Raw genomic sequence first — 17,179 nt, 5'->3', positions numbered from 1 at the left:
TCACTGGCTGAGTGGGGGTGGGAAGGGGGCGGGTGCAGCTGGCTGAGCCCCGATGATTTCCTGCCCTCACCCGGCGCTCACCACAGCTTCCTGCCACAGGCAGGCAGGCGCTGAGGAGAGGCGGGCGCGGAGCGAGGGGCAGGTAGGGCTGGGGCACAGGGTCTGTGTAGGGGTGGCTGGTGCCCCAGACTCCAGCCCAGGCCCTGGCCTGACCACCCTGGGGTCCAGGGTCTTCCAGAGCCAGCGCTGACACCCGCTCAGCCCAGCGAGGGGAGGGGATCCAGAGGAACCCCTGCCTTCAGGCTCTCAGCCGGCCGCCGGTACCCTTCCCGGCCTGGCCCTTGCCCGCTGCTTCTCTGTGTGGAGGGGTGTGCAGCGAGCAGCTGGGCCTGGTCCAAGCAGATGGAGGCGGTCAGCCTGCCTGTCTACGTGCTGGGGCCCCTGCTGCTGCCTCTCTTGGCCGTGTTGCTGATGGCTCTGTGTGTCCGTTGCCGGGAGCTGCCAGGTGAGTGGGTGCCGGTGGGTTGACCAGATGCCCAGACACACTGCTAGGGATCCTCACTCCATTCTCTGACCTCTTCCTTCCCTTTAACTGTCTGTAACTCTTTCTTGCACGCGGAGACGCTGAGAGCCCCATACTCCATCACCCTCTGCCCTCGTCACCCTCTTTTCCTGCCTCACGGGCCCTCTCTTCCCCAGGCTCATACGACACTGCCGTCTCCGATAGGTGAGTCTGCCTTGTCGACCCCGTTTGACTCCCTCAATGCCCCGTGTGGGGCTGGGCCCCTGGGGGCCTGGGGTGGGGTCCAGGGCCTCTCCCAGCTGCTGACCTGAGCTCTGTCTCTCCTGCCAGTTTGACCCCAAGTAGTATCATGATCAAACTGCCTCGTGAGTACATGAGTGTCCCCTCCCTTGGGTGCGGGGAGAGGGTCCCCTGGCCTGGGAGAGCGTGTGCTTTTGTTCATTTCCCCGCTGTGGCCGCCCACATGGCCTGAGCTGGGGGTGGGGAGGGAGATCGTGTCTGCCCGCCCAGGACTCTCCAGGGCCCTGGGGGTGGCAGGGGTCAGTCTGCCTTTCGAGGCCTTGTCCAGGGTAGGGGTGTGAGGTGTGGAGTCATTCCTTCAGCTTGGTCCTGTGTCCTCAGCCACACTCGTCCCACGACCATCGACCACTCCCTACCCGCTCCCGAGCCAGCCAGATCTGCTCCCCATCCCGTAAGTACCAAATCCCCTCTTTAACCCCTCACCTCCTTGGATTGGGGGCCTCTTGCACTGTTGCAAGCCCTCTCCCCCTAGAGCCCCACCCTAGTATGACCTCTGACCTTTGACGCCCAGAAGGTCCCCGCAGCCCCTCGGAGGCTCCCACCGTATGGCGTCGTCCCGGCAGGACTCAGATAGCGGTAAGCCTGGAGCGGGACCCACAGGGCTGGGACCACTGGGCAAAGGCCCCCTTCGAGCTGATCAGTCTCCCTCTTGCGTTCTCTCTGCAGCCAACAGCGTGGCCAGCTACGAGAACGAGGGTGTGACTGGGACCCCTGTGGCCCCGGCTGGGAGGCGGCTGAGACCCGTCCTGGGCTCCGCTGACCCTGTGTCGTTACCCCCAGAGGCAGCCTGTGAGGATGCAGACGAAGATGACTATGACGAAGACTATAACAACGAGGGCTACTTGTGAGTGGCCAGGTGGGAGGTGGGGGCCGAGGCCAGGGCTCCTCGCTCACCTGACCCTTGACTCCCGCAGGGTGGTGCTTCCTGACAGGGACCCGGCCACCAGCACTGGCAACGCCGTCTCACCAGCTCCTGCGTCCAGCAAACCCGGCCTCCGAGACAGCGCCTTCTCCAGTGAGTCGGCCGTCTGACCACTCCCTACCCCTCCATGCTGCGGCCCCTCGGTCTTCCCTCTCCTCCTGGATCCTTGCGCCCCTCCATCTTCTCGCTTCTCTCTTTCTAGCCCTCCTGTCCTTCAGCTAGGGGACTTCCGGCTCCAATCTTCTTTTCTTTTCTCTCCTCTTCCCTCTTGATCATTTGCCTTTTTGTCTGCAAGATTTCCTTGACTCTATTTTTTTGGCTCCAAGCTTTTGTCTTTCTTGTCCAAAAGCTCTTTCTTCATCTCTGAATATTCCTTTCTCAGAGCCTCCTCTCTTGTCTTATGAAGGTGATATCATCTTGCAAATCTCGAAGGATAGTGATGATCAGCTGTCTTTTTTGGGTTTCTTTGGAAAGTTTTCTTCTGCTTCCAGTGTTGTTTCAGTTTCCTTTGGGCTACTTTTCGCTCTTCGTTTTGGTTTCATCCTGCCTCTTGGAGGCTTTTATCAGTGTCTTGTGATCTTCAGTGTCCGTTACTCTTTTCCTTCTATGCTTGCTCTGTGCCATCATATCCACACCCTGGCTTAATTTGCCATCTGCATCATCCCTAACTCATGGCCTCTCTCTTGGGCCCCAAACCATCTGTCCAAGTGCTTATTTTCATTCATTCATTCACTCACTCATGTTTGTCCATCTACTCACACAATTCAGCCATCATACTTACTGGTTGCCCCTGAAATAATCACTGCTAATGAGTCTGAGTGAACTCCGGGATATGGTGATGAATAGGGAGGCCTGGCGTGCTGCGATTCATGGGGTTGCAAAGAGTCGGACACGACTGAGCGACTGAACTGAACTGAACTGAATGAGAAAAAGTCATGATTAAAGCAGCTCGCATTACTGAGGACCTCATACATTCGCAACTAAAGAGTTTTATGTGTATTTGTTGTTGTTATCTAGTCACTAAGTCATGTCTGACTCTTTTGCAACCCTGTGGACTGTAGCCCAGCAGGCTCCTCTGTCCACGGGATTTCCCAGGCAAGAATCCTAGAGCGTGTTGCCATTTCCTTCTCCGGGGGATCTTCCCAACCAACTTATTAATATTAAACCTCACAATTCCCAGGGGCTTTTGAGCTTCTCCCTTCCCCTCCTGCCTCTCACTTATCCCATCTATACAATGATTTGTGTATTTAACAGAAGCTTGGCAGCACTTACTGTATGACAGACCTTGTTTTATTTAACTCACCATTTTCACAACACCCCTCTGAGGTGGGTACTGTTCCTCACCCTATTTTACGAAACTGAGGGCTGGAGTGGTTAGGTAGATCATCTGAGGTTAGTTAATGCTGAGGCTGGACTTGAACCTGGGCAGTCTGGCTCCGAAACCTGCCTGTCCACAGCCTCATGGAGAAAATAAGTCAACCCCTGAAAGAATAAGATGGCGTCAATGGCGCGTGGCACCAGGAAGGGATGAGGACAGGGGAGGGGGTCAGGGCAGGCCTGGCTGAGGAGGAGGAGCCAGTGGGGCTGATGACGCCCCTGACACCACCCAGCCTTGCGTGCTGTCTCCTTCTCCACACGTGTCGCCCTGCCCCGCCGCCCCGAGCTGCTCCCTGTGTCCCTGCTCACCAGCCTGGGGGATGCGCTGGGATCTGTTGCCTTTCCTCCCACAGTTCTCTTTCCTCTGATCAGTTCTGGTTAAGTTGCCCAGGTTCTTTCCACGGCCATGGGCGTCACAGGGCCGGCCTCCCTGTACCACTCCGGGCTGACGGTGGGCGTGATCTCTGGTCAGGGGGAGTCTGTGTGCAGGAGTCTCGGTCTGGTTACGTGGGAAGTTTTGGGTATCTGCATTTGGGGAGTCTGGGTAACAGTGCCCGGGGCGCCCGTGCTTTTCCTCTAGTGGAGTCGGGGGAAGATTACGTGAATGTTCCTGAGAGTGAGGAGAGTGCCGACGCATCTCTGAGTGAGTGTGGGCGGCCCTCCTGATGCCCTCCTGGGGTCTGCCATCCCTTGCTCCCTCCCTCTTGCCCCCTACCCCATCCTTACTCCCATGCCATCCTGGGGTGGGTGTCTCCAGTCCCCTGCCCCCCTTGTGGCCCCCTCGCCCTCTGCCTGGGTGTCCTCTTGCTCTCGCATCCTCTGTGTGACCTGTCCCTCTTTGGGTGTGGCTGTCCCTCCTTCTGACCTGTCCCCACAGATGGGAGTCGGGAATATGTGAACGTGTCCCAGGAGCTGCAGCCCGGGGCGAAAACCAAGCCTGGTGTGTGTCTGTGTGTGTGTGTGTGGAGCGGGTGGGGGAGGTGGGGCAGACCCTGAGGGAGCCGCCTTGGAGATAGGGGTGGGTTCGCTTTAGGAGCTGAAGAGGAGCCTCCCCTTCCTCACAGACACCCAGAATTCCCAGGAGGTGGAGGACGAGGAAGCTCCGGATTATGAGAATCTGTAGCTGAACTGAGGGCCTGGTGAGAGGTCCCATCCGGCCCAGCCCTGCCCTGCCCTGGGCCTGCAGGCCCTTGATCCTTCCCACCCTCTCAGCCCTCTCTGTCTGACTCTGGGGACCCCCTCTGACCCCACCGATGACCTCCCCCCTGACTCACAGCCCCTCCCCATATCCCCGTCCTCTTGTGTTTCAGCGTGTGGCCGTGCCTGTTCTGGAACCAGCCTCGCCTGGGAGTGCTGAGCTAGGAGGCTGGCGGTGGCTCTGCGGGGCCCTGCTTGGCACCCTGCCCTGGCTGCGGGCTGACAAAAGCCTGAGAATTTTCCCCCTAACTTATTGTCACTTTGGGGTCCAGTCTCTGTGGCCCCCGAACTCTGCACCTTCTGACGCAGCCTGAGAGTGAACGACCCCGGCCCCAGCCCTCCTCTGTCAGAGAATAAAGGCTGGTGTAGTCTGCAGTGCTCTTGGCTTTGGCTGGCCAGTGGGTCCGAGTCAGGGTTTGGGTGGGCTGTGTCTGAAGGCTTGTGTGGTTGTGTGAATGCATGTGTGTTTCTGGATCTCCATTCTCACAGGCCCTTCGTGCTCCCAAGGGTCCCGACTGCATGTGTGAGTGACTGCATGAAGCCTGGGGCTCGTCGCCTTCTGAGTGAGGCTGTTTCTGACCCCGGCTGGCACTCTTGGGGCTCGGACATGTCTCCCCACAATAGTCCTTGGAAGGGGCTGGCGACGACCGTGATGATGGGAGAAGGGGGTGTGAGGAAGCACTGGGTGGGCGTCTGGAGCAAGACTTTCCCCGCTGGCTCCCAGTTTCTCCATCTTTAAAACAAAGGAGTTAACTCACTGACCTCAGAGGACCTTCTTAATTTTTGTGGTTCTTAATAAAACAGAACTTTAAAAAATTGTCTAAGTGCCTGAAAATGTTAACGGGCAGCACAGTCTTCTTCAGGCTTGGATGTACAAACGGGGGGTTTTGCTAAAATGCAGATTCAGATTCAGTCAATCTGGGATGGAGCCTGGATGGACTCTGCATTCCTAAGGAGCTCCCAAGTGGTGGTTCTACGACTGCTGTTCTGAGACCCTGTTCCAAGTCGCAGGGTCTGGTGGATACCCTGGTTGCTGTGACTGGCTTCCCTGCGCGAGCGTGTGACAGCCTGGCCAGAGTGAGGCCCAGCGCTGGATGTGGGCGAGAAGCATCAGGAAGGAGCTTTCTTGTTCATGGCAGTCGTGGAGCAGGGAGAACGTGGCCCTGGAGCCCCCCCGCCCACCCTGGAGAGTCTCCCGAGAATGAAGCCAGCGTGGAGGGGAGAGACAGCCTGGAGATGGGCAGGGCTGGCTTCCTGGTGGTGTCAGAATGCTTGGACCCAGTCAGAGCTGAAGCAAGACATCCCCTCCAACTGCCAGTTACTTGGGCCAATAAATGACCAGTTTCCTTCAACCGGCTTGATGGGGGGTTTCTGTCTCACACAACTAGAGTAGGCCTGAGTGAGATGCAGAGTCGTTGGCATCCTTTGCAAAGCTGTGGGCTCCAGATGTGATAGTCACAGCTCCTCTATGGAGCGCCTGCTTCATCACCAGGCTTATTTTATCATCATCACGCCCCTGTTGTCAGCGAAGGAGCCTATCCCGTATCCCCATTTTGCAGGTGAGGAAAGGCAGGCTCAGAGAGGAAAAGTGGTTTGCCCAGAGGCACACAGCCAGAATGGCAAATCTAGGGTGAGATGTTTGCCTGTTGGTCTTCAGAGTCATTGCTGGCAACACCTTTGCTCTGGGTGTTATACTAGCTGCTGGCTGCCCCAGGCGGGGAGGTTGTGAGAGGCCCATTATAAAAGTGGAGGAAGGAGGTCTGGGGAGGGGCTTGACAAGCTAGATGTCAACAGGTGGTATTAAGTCATTTTGTTTGGAGATAGTTAAAAGGAAGAAGGGTACTTCCCTGGTGGGCCACTGGTTAAGACTCTGGATTTCCACTGCAGGGGGCATGGGTTCGATCCCTTGGTCTAGGGACTAAGATAACCACAAGCTGTTTGGGGACTAACATCCCACATGCCATGCGGCATAGCCAAATAAATAAATGAAACAACCCAAACCTGAAATAATTCCAAATGCCATTAAAGGGCAGAGGCACCTTCCTGCCTGGGCTGAGGCACAGAAAGAGTTTACCAGAAGGTTATGTTGGTGCGGTCACCCTGAGGGTCATCTAGCAGCATCTGTCAAGCTGAAGACTGTGTGTCCCCTTGCTGAGCAAAATCCCTGGATATAAACCTGCACAAACCAGCACGTGGGCTAAGGGGGTGGGCCCCAGGGGCTCAGGGCAGGTTGTAATGGCCCACAGTGGACACGGCAGAGGCCATTACTGGGGGAGTGGACGGTGGAGGTGCAGTCTAGTGACACGGTGGAAACCCACCAGCAGAGAAAACTGGATTGGAGAAACATCTGTCAACTCCAATGAATATCACCAACAGGATGTGGAGTGGGCAAAGGAAAACATTGTTTTATTTATATAAACTTAAAAATGAAACATGAAAGATCTGTATATGTTGTCCAGAGATACACATATATGCAAAGATACCAAGACAGGCAAACGAGGGAATTCTTGGGTGGTCCAGTGGTTAAGGTTCCATACGTTCACTGCTGTGGGCCTGGGTTCAATCCCTGTTCAGGGAACTAAGATCCCACAAGCTATTCAGCCCAGTCGAAAAATAAAAGATAAACAAAGGAATGAGGAATACCAAACTCAGGAGAGTGGTTGTTACCACAGGCCAGAGGGGGAGGGTTCCTGGGAAGGGGTTCAAGAAGGCCCTCATGATATGTATAATGTCTTGTTTTGAAACAAGGTTGGATACATAGGTGTACGATATGTGAGCCTCTGAAGTGTTTGCATGTCTGAATGATTTTATAGTAAGAAGAGAGACCTAGGCTTAAGGGGGGAATGGATGGGGGCAGGAAATAGGGCAGCTTTAGGAGGCAGAGAACAGGAGGCTGAGAGGCACCAGTCTGTGCCAAGTAGGTGAGTTGCATATGGCACTCCAGGCCTTACGGTCAGCGAAGGCAAGGCCCTGACGTGGGATCAGTGAGGCGGCTGCTGGATTCATCTACATGAGAAACGGCGGGCCAGCTGAAGAAGCGGCAGGGACAGTGGTGAGAGGAGGTAGAATAGGAAATGTTTGAGAGGCAGAGGCAAGGGACGTGGTGATGGGTTGGTCATGGGCTGTGAGGCTCAGGGAAGCCCAAGGTGACTCTGGCCCTTGGCTTGGTGGATTGTGGGGGGCGGGGGTAGGTGTTCCTGGAGGGACTGAGCAGCTTCCCGTTGATGTTTCTTGGATCAGCAAGAGAATGTGGCTTTGCTTCCACCAACAGGTGAGCCGGGAAGAACAGACAGTCAAGGCCAGGAAGTCTGCAGCGCTGAGGCTAGGGTTCCCACTTCACACCGTGGGGGTGGTCAGGAGGTAGAGTCCTAAAAGCTGGGAAGCAGAAATAATTTTTTTTTTTCCTTTTAACTCTGTTGGAGGAAAGGTAGATTTAGTGATAAGTCAGAGAATGTTTTCTAGAATTGCTGGGGAGACAACTGGGTGTTTTAAAGGCCTTTGGGGACTTCCCTGATGGTCCAGACTTCCCTGATGACTAAGACTCCAAGTTACCAATGCATAGAGCCTGGGTTTGACCCCTGGTCGGGGAACTAGATCCCACATGCCACAACTAAGATTCCCCATGCCTGAACTGGAAGACTCCGAGTATTGCAGCTAGAGATCCTTCATGCCGCAAGGAAGATTAAAGAGGCTGCATGCCGCAACTAAGGTCCGGCACAGCCAAACAAATATAATTAAAAGTCTTCAGGGAAATCCGGCCATCAGGAAAATATATAAGATCCACTGGAGTAGGGAATGGCAACCCACTCCAGTATTCTTGCCTGGAGAATCCCATGGACAGAGGGGCCTGGCAGGCTACAGTCCATGGGGTTGCAAGAGTCAGACATGACTCAGTGACTAAACAACCACCACCATAAAATTAAACATTAAAAAATAATAATAATAAATTAAAAGAAAAAAGGCTATCAGGAGGTAACAACTCTCTTGATTTAGGGTCAGAAGCAGTCCTTGAGACAAGGGTCCCAGTGAAATAGTTTATTTGGGAGGTGGTCCCAAAAACAATGACAGGAAAGTGAGATAGGAAAGAGATGGCAGCTAACAAAGGGTGCATGAAAGAGCCAGTTACCCCTGCAAGTCACAGCCCGGTGAGAAGAGGAGCGGGGGCAGGCTGGGAGCCTAGTGGAGTGGGTGGGTGTGAGCCATGCTGCCCCGGGAGGGAGCTGCGGTGTTTGACAACATCTCCCACTAGTTACCACTGAGGGAAGTTCCAGGAGAGGCCAGGGCTGTTTGTTCTCTAGAACTTCTGGCCTCCCACCTATGTGGACACAGTGGGCTCCATGGCCCCAGCAAGCCTGGAACAGAGGAAGGCAGTTTCTGGCAGGTGCGTGGGCCACTGCACCCTGAAATGGTGAGGAGGTGCAGACCGACAACGCATTGTCAGTGCCTGCTACAAGAACTTGGGCTGAGACGTCCCTGGTGGTCCAGTGGTTAAGAATCCACTTGCCAATGCAGGGGACACAGGTTCGATCCCTGGTCCAGGAAGATCCCACATGCAGCAGAGTAACTAAGCCCATGCACCGCAACTATTGAACCTGTGCTCTAGAGTCTCGTGCCCTGCAACAGAAGTCACTGCAGTGAGAAGCCTGCTCACCTCAGCTAGAAGGTAGCCCCACTCAACTAGAGAAAGGCAACTAGAGAAAGCCTGCGTGCAGCAACAAAGACCCAGTGTAGCCATAAATAAAGAGCTTGGGGCAATCCCGTTTTTCTCAAAATGCACTGTGTGGCCCATGAATCCTGGGAGAATCTCCTCGAGAAAGTATTCTGCATTCAGAAGAGTTTGGGAAAACCGCCTTCTCTGAATCCTTCTGGCAGGGTCGGATGAGTTCCTGGCTCTGAGGGCGCCTATGACTCTTTGTCTAACTTAGTACTCCCCAAATATGCTTACCTTCAGAACCTTAAAAAAAAATTATTATTAGCATTTTGCTGGCCACCTTTTTAATGTCTATAGAAGACCTCTTTTGTTTTCCTTGTCTGTATCCATGCCTTCTTCTTTCAATGATGCCACCTGGATTTCAAATGTCTATGTGGCTCAGGTGGAACTGAAGTCTTAGATGTGCCTATGACCCAGAACTGGCCAATCATTCATTATATCCCACCCCCGACCACACCCATTGGTTGATAGAAGGGCACATGCCCAAATTTAGGCCAATGAGACACATTCCTGAGACTTTGGGTAGAACTAATGGGGAAGAGTTTCTAGTAGGTTGTCCACCGGGGATGTTAAGCCCATAAGACATAGACCTAGAGTTTTTGCAGGCTTCCACTTGGAAGGAGCCTGCCTGAGAATGAAGACTCCGGAGAGGAAAGCAGAGTCAACAGAAATAAAAATAGAAAAATTGAGTCCTAACAGCTGTATAAACTCCCACATTCAATGATCCATTGTGCCTGAAGGCATTACTCCTTGATGAGTCTTTTTTTTTATTCAGTTAAGCCAGTTTGAGCCTGGCTTTCTTTCACTTGCCACAAAACGATTCCTAGTGGATAGCCATGGCTCCTCTCATTTCCACCAAATCCCAACCACAATCAGGCCAGCCTGGGCTGGTGATCAATGTGTGAAACTCACCTTTTTTGTCACCTTCTAACTATCCCTCAGAGACACCTGGGTGCACACTTTATGGCTGGTAACCCATCTGTCCGTGCCTATCTCCCTCCTCAACCCTGCAGGGAAATACTTCTGTATTTTTCTGAACTTTTTCTTTACTTACTTGGTATTATTAGTCTTAGAGCTGATGAGCAAGAATTCCAGAAAAAGAACCAAGTTTGGTGGCAAGAGCACTGGAACACAAGTGAGGAGACTGAAGTTTGAATCCTAACTCTGCTACGAGATTTCTGGGCTTTGGGAATCTTTGAGGATGTTGAACTTAAGTTTTGGGTTTTTTAAAATATAAATTTATTTATTTTAATTGGAGGCTAATTACTTAAAGCATGATTTTTTTTAAAAAAAGAACTTATTTATTCATTTGGCTGCGCCAGGTCTTAGTTGTGGCATGCAGGAATCTTTTTAGCTGTGTCATGCAGAATCTTTAGTTGCAGCAGGTGAGATCTATTACCTGACCAGGGATCGAATCCAGGCCCCCTGTGATGGGAGTGAGGAGTCTTAGCCACCAGGACCACCAGGGAAGTCCCGAACTTAAGTTTTAAAACATTCTCATTCTGGGGTCCCTAGCCCCACAAGGTGTCCCTGAAAGTAAAGAATGGAATCCCTTGTTGCTGAGAAGGGCTTCCCTGGTGGCTCAGACGGTAAAGCGTCTGCCTACAATGCGAGAAGGTTGGAACTCAGGTATGGCTGGAGTCAGAGGCCTAAGTATCACCACTAACTTCTAGTTCCTCTTCATCTCTCCTTTCTCCACTGATTTTGTTTTATCTTCCTTGTGGTCATGCGATGATTCGAGCAGCTGCAGGGAATATGTCTTTCCAGTTTCCAGCCTTGGGGCAGTGGCAGGGTGGGGGGAGGGGAGGGATGTCCCAGTATCTCCAACAAAAGCCGTAAACTTACTCTAATGAACTTAGCTTGGGTCGCAAGACTCCCTGGTCTTCCCAGGTGGCACTTAGTGGTAAAGAACCTGCCTGTCAATGCAGGAGACCTAAAAGACATGGGTTCAATCCTTGGGTTGGGAAGATTCCCCTAGAGAAGGAAATGGCAACCCACTCTAGTATTCTTGCCTGGAGAATCCCATGGACAGAGGAGCCTGGCAGGCTACAGTCCTTGGGATCTCAAAGAATCAGATATGACTGAAGCAACTTAGCGCACACGTACGAGACTGCCTGAATCAATCATTGGCCGGGAGAATGCCATAAGCTGACTGATTTGGGTCCTATGCTCCTCTCTGAGGGATTGGAAATGCAGAAGGCGCCCAAAGAAAATTAGGGGCTATTGCTGGTAGAAGGGAAGATAGTGGTTGGGATGACCTCTCACATTTAGGGTTCTCACATTATTTTGAGAACCACACTCATGATTTCACTGAGTCTCCCAACACTCAGTGAGGAAGTAAGGTATGAGGTATGAGGAAGCCCCTCTTGTAGAGAAGAGAAATAGACTCAGGGAAGTTAAGTGATTTGCTTCAGGTCACACAGCAATCCCAAAGTTACTTATGAAAGCATGGCCTACTTTGGAAGGGAGGGAGGGAGGCCATATTAGAAGTTCATGTCTGAGCCACCAGGGAAGCCCCTAAAAGTTGATGCAGAAGGTGAAAAGAGAGAGGCAAACCAAAGGAGAAATTCCACAGAGAGTAAATTCTGCTTGGCAGGACTTCCCTGGTGGTCTAGTGGTTAAGGATGCACCTGCCGATGCAGGGGACATGGGTTCAATCCCTGGTCCAGGAAGATTCCACACGCTGCAGAGCAGCTAAGCCCCACAGCTACTGAGCCCGAGTCCTGCAAGTACTGAAGCCCATGTGCCCAGAGCCCGTGCTCCACAACAAGAGAAGCCGCCGTGATGAGAAACCTGTGAACCGCAACAAAGAGTAGCCCCCGCTCGATGCAACTAGAGAAAACCTGCTCACAGCAAGGAAGACCAGTGCAACCTAAATTAATAAATAAAAGTAATCATAAAAATCATTGGCGTAGGGACTTTGGCCAAAACTTTTGGAACTAAGGCTGTCTCTTTCTCTCTCTCCTGTGACCCCTCAACAGGGAGGATGTGGGCTTGGAGCTGCCAGGGGCCACCATGTGAAGGGCACCTGTGAGGGAGAAGGCAGTACAGAGGTGAGCAGCACCAGGCAGGGGGAAAAAGACTTCTGAGACTGTGGGTTGAGGTCCTGGATCCATTCGTTCCTGAAACTGGCGCCACCCATGAACTGCTCAGTTACAGGAGTGAATAACCACCCCTCACTTGGCTCGGCTCCAGCTGGGTTTCTGTCATTTGCAAATGAAAGGGCCCTGACTCATCTAGACAGGATGCTGTGGATCATCGACCTTCAACAAGGCCCACCTGCAGGCACTGAATAGGCCACGCGAGATGCCACACACTTCACATATGTTCGGTGGCTTCTGTGACCCTGAGTAAGTTCTGCTCATTATCACCATTTTACAAATGAGGAAACTGAGGCTCAGAGAAGGCAGGTGGCCAGACCAAGCAGGGGATTGGCCAAGTGGTCCAAGCAACCCCTGTTCCCGAGTGCCTCCATCTGTACCCACCAAATGCCCCCTCGGCCTCTCTGTCCACGTCTGTCTCTCAGCGGGTAGACGAGGCCACTCAGAACTCACATCCTGGCAGGACTTCAAATGGGCTGCTAGCTCTGGGGCTGTGAGCAGCTGGGCCTGAGCTGAGTCCTCTTCTCGAGGACACGCGGACTACTTGAGCCTGAGGAGTGGATGCTTGGAGCATCTGTGGCCCTGTGGAGGCTGGGAGTCCTCTGAGCTCTGCGCGAGAGGGGGGCTCAGAGCCCCTCCTGCCTCCAGCGTCCTCGTGCGCCCTGGCAGGGCCTCTGAGCGCTTCTCACCCTCTCCCACTGGCTCTCAGGCCTGCCTTGTTGTTCTGTTTCCGGGTCCCCCCCAACACCCTGCACCCCAGGCTCTGACTCTGGCCCCCTGTCTGCCTGTGCCACTTGCCACTTTCCTCTTATGCCCTCCCGTCTCGTCTCGGGTGCTTCTGGGTCCCTGTCCCGTGTCTCTGCAGGCCTCAATCTGTTTTTCTGTCTTGAAGCTGTTCTCTTGTCTGTCTCTCTGCCCTGTCTCTCTCTCTCTCTGGTTCTCTGTCTCCCTCCTCCTCTCCCTGCCCCTCCCTCCCCACATCCTGAGTTGTCTTTGGGGAACCGGAAATTTGGGGGATCAGAGAGATACCAGGAGGCTCAGCTGCTGCCGCCTAGAGATAAAGTGCGTGTGGGGGGCGCGGGCTGGATGGGGGATGGGGGATGGGGGAGCCCAGAATCCACCGCGTCTTCCTCCCGGCCCTGCTGCAGAGACTGACAGGAATTATATCACCCCTTCAGGGCTCAGCCCTACCCTCTGGGGACTGGGCCTGATAACCCGCTCCCCTTTCAGGGTTCCTGTGAGAATTCAACCAAGTCTCCTGGCTGGAGCAGGGGCTTGGGGTTGGGGGGCGGGAAATGGGGCCAGTGAAGGGGAGAGAGAGGGCTCGGGGTGGGGTGAGGCTGGCTGGGTCTGGTGAGGGGCTGAGGGAAGGGGGCTTCCAGATGCTCTGAGCTCCTCCATTCCCCTACCTGCTCCTCAGGAGTCCTGCCTATAACGCGGTGGGCTTATCTATTTCACAGGGATTTCTCAGCCCTTTCTCTAGCGCAGGTTTTCCTATTCATGGCTTTAATCTTCACAGCACCCTGAGGAAGTGGGTTCTGTTATTTACCCTATTCTAGTGAGGGGGAAACTGAGGCACAGAGAAGTTGAGTGACCTGCCCAAGGTCACTCTGAAGGAACTGTTGATGTGACAGGACTCTGGTTGGATTAGACTGGTCGTTGCCAATAGCTAGGTGCACTGCATACGCACCTTTTTAAACAGTGGCAGCATTGTCCTTGTTTAGTCCCTAAGTCATGTCAGACTCTCTTGCAACCCCATGGACTGTCACCTGCCAGGCTCCTCTGTCCATGGGATTTCCCAGGCAAGAAGACTGGAGTGGGCTGCCATGCCCTCCTTCAGTAGCGTCATTAACTCACCTTAAATCCTGGGGAAAGAGAGTAATTTTCTTCTCAATTCTGATTATGGCTATGGAGAAAGGTTAATTATCCTTAGACACTTGATTTGTTTGGTCACGTTGGAGTCTTTGTGACCCCATGGACCATATCACGCTGGCTTCCCTGTTCTTTACTATCTCCCAGAATTTGCTCAAACCCATGTCCACTGAGTCGATGATGCCATCCAACCTAGACACTTGCTAATCTCCCTTTTGCAGTGAGAGGAAGCCTCAAGCTCCATGCCCTGTGTAGACAGCTGGATAGAATTTAATCATTTTGATGGATTTGTCTTTTAGGGTTTCCTTTTGTTTGAGGAAATTAATACAGGTTTTCCATTTAGGAATATAGCACATAGTTGACTTTTAAATGAATTTGAGTTTTTTGTTTTGTTTGGGCTGTGCTGTGCAACTTGTGGGATCTTAGTTCCCCAATCAGGGAATGAACCTGTACCCCCTTGCAGTCCAGTACCCCTTGTAGGGAGTCCTAACCGCTGGACCACCAGGGAAGTCCCTGAAATTAAGTTTTAAAAGGAAGTCATTTTAAAGCAAAATGGGAAGACTGAATCCAGGCAGTTCTGGATACGGTAAAGATCCTTAATGTGGGTTCAGAATTTTAGGAAACCCAGAGCCAGTCAGTGACTGAGAGCCCTTTACTTGCTCTGCCAATGTCCCTCCGAGCCTGGCAGAGCCCGAGGTTGCCTGTCCCAGACCGCATAGCCAGTCAGTAACAGAGCTGAGACCCAAGCAGCCGTTGAAGGGGCTACAGGACTGATGATGGAAGCCCAGCAGCTTGGGAGACCCTCTAGATCATGCAGAGTTCCTGACAACAAGCAACAGAACCCAAGGGAGAATCTTGGCTTCAAAGAGATGCACTAGACGGGGTGCCAGGCCCAGAGGATCACGGGAGAGGGCCGAGGCGGGCTTGGAAAACCAGCAGGAAGTGAGGCGAAGGTCTAGGCACAAGTGGCTGTGCTCAGACACTCCCAGCCCTGCCAGCAGGCCACTAGCTTGACGCTCAGCTGTCCTTCCCAGGCCCCACACTCGTGCCCAGGCTGTGGGGGTAGGTGAGGGAGAGGTTTCTCCCCATACTGGAAGTGGGTTCAGGGCCCTCCAGTGTCCCACCACTCGTGGCTCCTACCATGAAAGTAAGGGTCATAGGCTGTGGCCTGCGTCCTCTCCCGTGCCCACCGAGCCCACACTGGGGAGAGGTGTGCCTCACCTTCAGGCCTAACTCCTGCTCTCCCCTGGCCTTACTTGGAGTTCCTTCTCTGCTCCCGGCCTCAATACACCCAGCGGTTGACTGGGGGCAATGGGACCCACACAGATCAGTGGTTTTTAAATTTTCCCAAGGAACTAGTTCAGAGATTCAGCAGACGGTGGATGTATTGAGGTAAACAGCAGACTTTGAGGGGTGTCTGTTGACCCAGTCTTTCTCTAAGACAAAATTATTGTTATAACTTATTTTTGCCTGGTATTTTTGTTGTTGTTTTAAATTTATTTTTAATTGAAGGATAATGGTTTTACAATATATATTTTTACCATAAAATTTAATGATATATCTGAACTCCCAAATCAAGTTTATGCTGATTTTTAAAAAAGCATTTATGCTGATAAAACGCTGCTTTTTCTCTGTTTCGTATACGTGGGCTTGCTGCCAGTACTTTAACCATTCACCTCCCCCTTGCTCTCTGAGTCAGTCACGCAGCCTTCCTGCCTCATCCTCCCCAAACAGGCCAGGCTCATTTCTGCCCCTGGGTCTTGGCACTTGCCCTTCCTTCTGCCAGGAGCCCTTCTCCCATGTCCTCACATGGCCCCCTCCTTCCATCATTCAGATCTTCAGGTAATCATGTCCCCCCTCAAAGTCACCCTGGTTCCCGTCATCCCCCTGAATTGGCTGAAAAGTCAGTAACACTGATCTTTTTATGCAGTTGGCGTTTATCATTTGTCCCCTCTCTAGACTGTGAGCTACTTCATCTCTGTCACTCCAGGGCCTGGCATAGATATTTGCACAGAATAAGTGCTCAATTAGTACTGTTGAATGAATGAATTAAAAGGGAGCTTAAGGGCCTTCCCTGGTGGTCCAGCAGTTAAGACTTCGTCTTCCCACGCAGCAGGTGTGGCTTCAATCCCTGGTCAGGGAGCTAAGATCCCGCAGGTCTTGTGACCAAAAACCCAAAATATAAAACAGAAACAATATTATAACAAATTCAATAAAGACAGACAGAGAGAGCCTCAGACAAGCATATGCGCCCCTAAGAGACAAGTTCCCCATGGCTCTTGCAGTCCTAATACATCCAGCCTCAGGGAAGCACTATCTAAGAGAAGGATGGCAACCTGCTGACCCTTTACAGTGTTTATTTTTTTTTTAAACTTGTAGTTATAAAAAAATAAACATGTAACAGAAGGTTCACCATCCTAACCATTTCTAAGTGTACAGTTGAGTAGTGTTAAATAAATTCACGTTGTTGTACAACAGGTCCCCTGAACATTTTCACCTTGTAAAACCGAAACTAGGCCCATCAAACGACTCCCCATTCCCATTCCCCCAGCCCCTGGCAACCGCCAGTTTACTTTCTGTTTCTATGCATTTGACTTGAGCGATCTCATATCAGTGGAGTCATACAGTATTTGTCCCTCTGGGATGGTCTTATTTTACTTAGCGTAATGTCCTCGAGGTTCATCCACGCTGTAACATGAGACATGATTTCCTTCCTTTTTTTTTTTTCAATAATTGTATTTATTTATTGTTGGCTGTGCTGGGTCTTGGTTGCTGAGAGCTCTTTTCTGTAGTTGTGGTGAGTAGGGTCTGTTCCTCCGTGTGGTGTTCGGGCTTCTCATTGCGGCGGCTCCTCTCGTTGCACAGCACAGGCTCTAGGGTGCGTGGACTTCAGTAGTTGCAGCACGGGGGCTCAATAGTTGCAGCTGCTGGGCTCTAGAGCACAGGTTCAATAATTGGGCCTATAGGCTTAGTTGCTTGAGGCATGTGGGATCTTCCCAGACCAGGGATCGAATCCATGACTCCTGTATTGGCAGGCGGATTCTTTACCCCAGAAGCCCTTGATTTCCTTCCTTTTAAAGCCTGAATTATATTCCATTGTATGTATACACTACATTTTGCTCATCCGTTCATCTGTTGATGGATGGTTCCTTCCCCCTCTTGGCTATTGTGAATTG

The 17,179-nt window shown here is 52.3% G+C and overlaps 1 protein-coding gene across 7 annotated transcripts; it reads left to right on the top strand.

Annotated features, from left to right (window-relative positions):
- Positions 1–37: 37 nt before the first annotated feature.
- On the top strand, positions 38–5,080 carry LAT (linker for activation of T cells). Of its 7 annotated transcripts, none has more exons than XM_069570830.1 (13): positions 38–142; positions 229–505; positions 700–727; positions 854–888; positions 1,145–1,214; positions 1,338–1,399; positions 1,490–1,519; positions 1,604–1,667; positions 1,738–1,838; positions 3,703–3,765; positions 4,000–4,062; positions 4,187–4,261; positions 4,433–5,080. In XM_069570830.1, the coding sequence occupies exons 1-12, from the start codon at positions 53–55 to the stop codon at positions 4,243–4,245; spliced, it is 942 nt and encodes a 313-aa protein (XP_069426931.1). In that variant the 5' UTR covers positions 38–52; the 3' UTR covers positions 4,246–4,261; positions 4,433–5,080. The 7 variants fall into 7 exon arrangements, with proteins under 7 accessions (XP_069426931.1, XP_069426930.1, XP_069426929.1 ...); XM_069570829.1 differs by having other exon boundaries at positions 1,335–1,399; XM_069570828.1 differs by having other exon boundaries at positions 622–727; positions 1,335–1,399.
- Positions 5,081–17,179: the final 12,099 nt, after the last annotated feature.

This window comes from Ovis canadensis, chromosome 24 (genome assembly GCF_042477335.2).
Source record: "Ovis canadensis isolate MfBH-ARS-UI-01 breed Bighorn chromosome 24, ARS-UI_OviCan_v2, whole genome shotgun sequence".
Taxonomy (NCBI): Eukaryota; Metazoa; Chordata; class Mammalia; order Artiodactyla; family Bovidae; genus Ovis; species Ovis canadensis.
This window is presented reverse-complemented; position numbering and strand designations above follow the sequence as displayed.

What these genes read in the sequence shown, in the direction of transcription:
- LAT (XM_069570824.1), top strand. Translation starts at nt 53, where the DNA reads ATGATTTCCTGCCCTCACCCGGCGCTCACCACAGCTTCCTGCCACAGG. An exon ending in GGGCGCGGAGCGAGGGGCAG is followed by an intron (nt 143 to 228) that starts GTAGGGCTGGGG and finishes CCTGGGGTCCAG; the next exon opens with GGTCTTCCAGAGCCAGCGCT. An exon ending in GAGTGCCGACGCATCTCTGA is followed by an intron (nt 3,766 to 3,999) that starts GTGAGTGTGGGC and finishes CTGTCCCCACAG; the next exon opens with ATGGGAGTCGGGAATATGTG.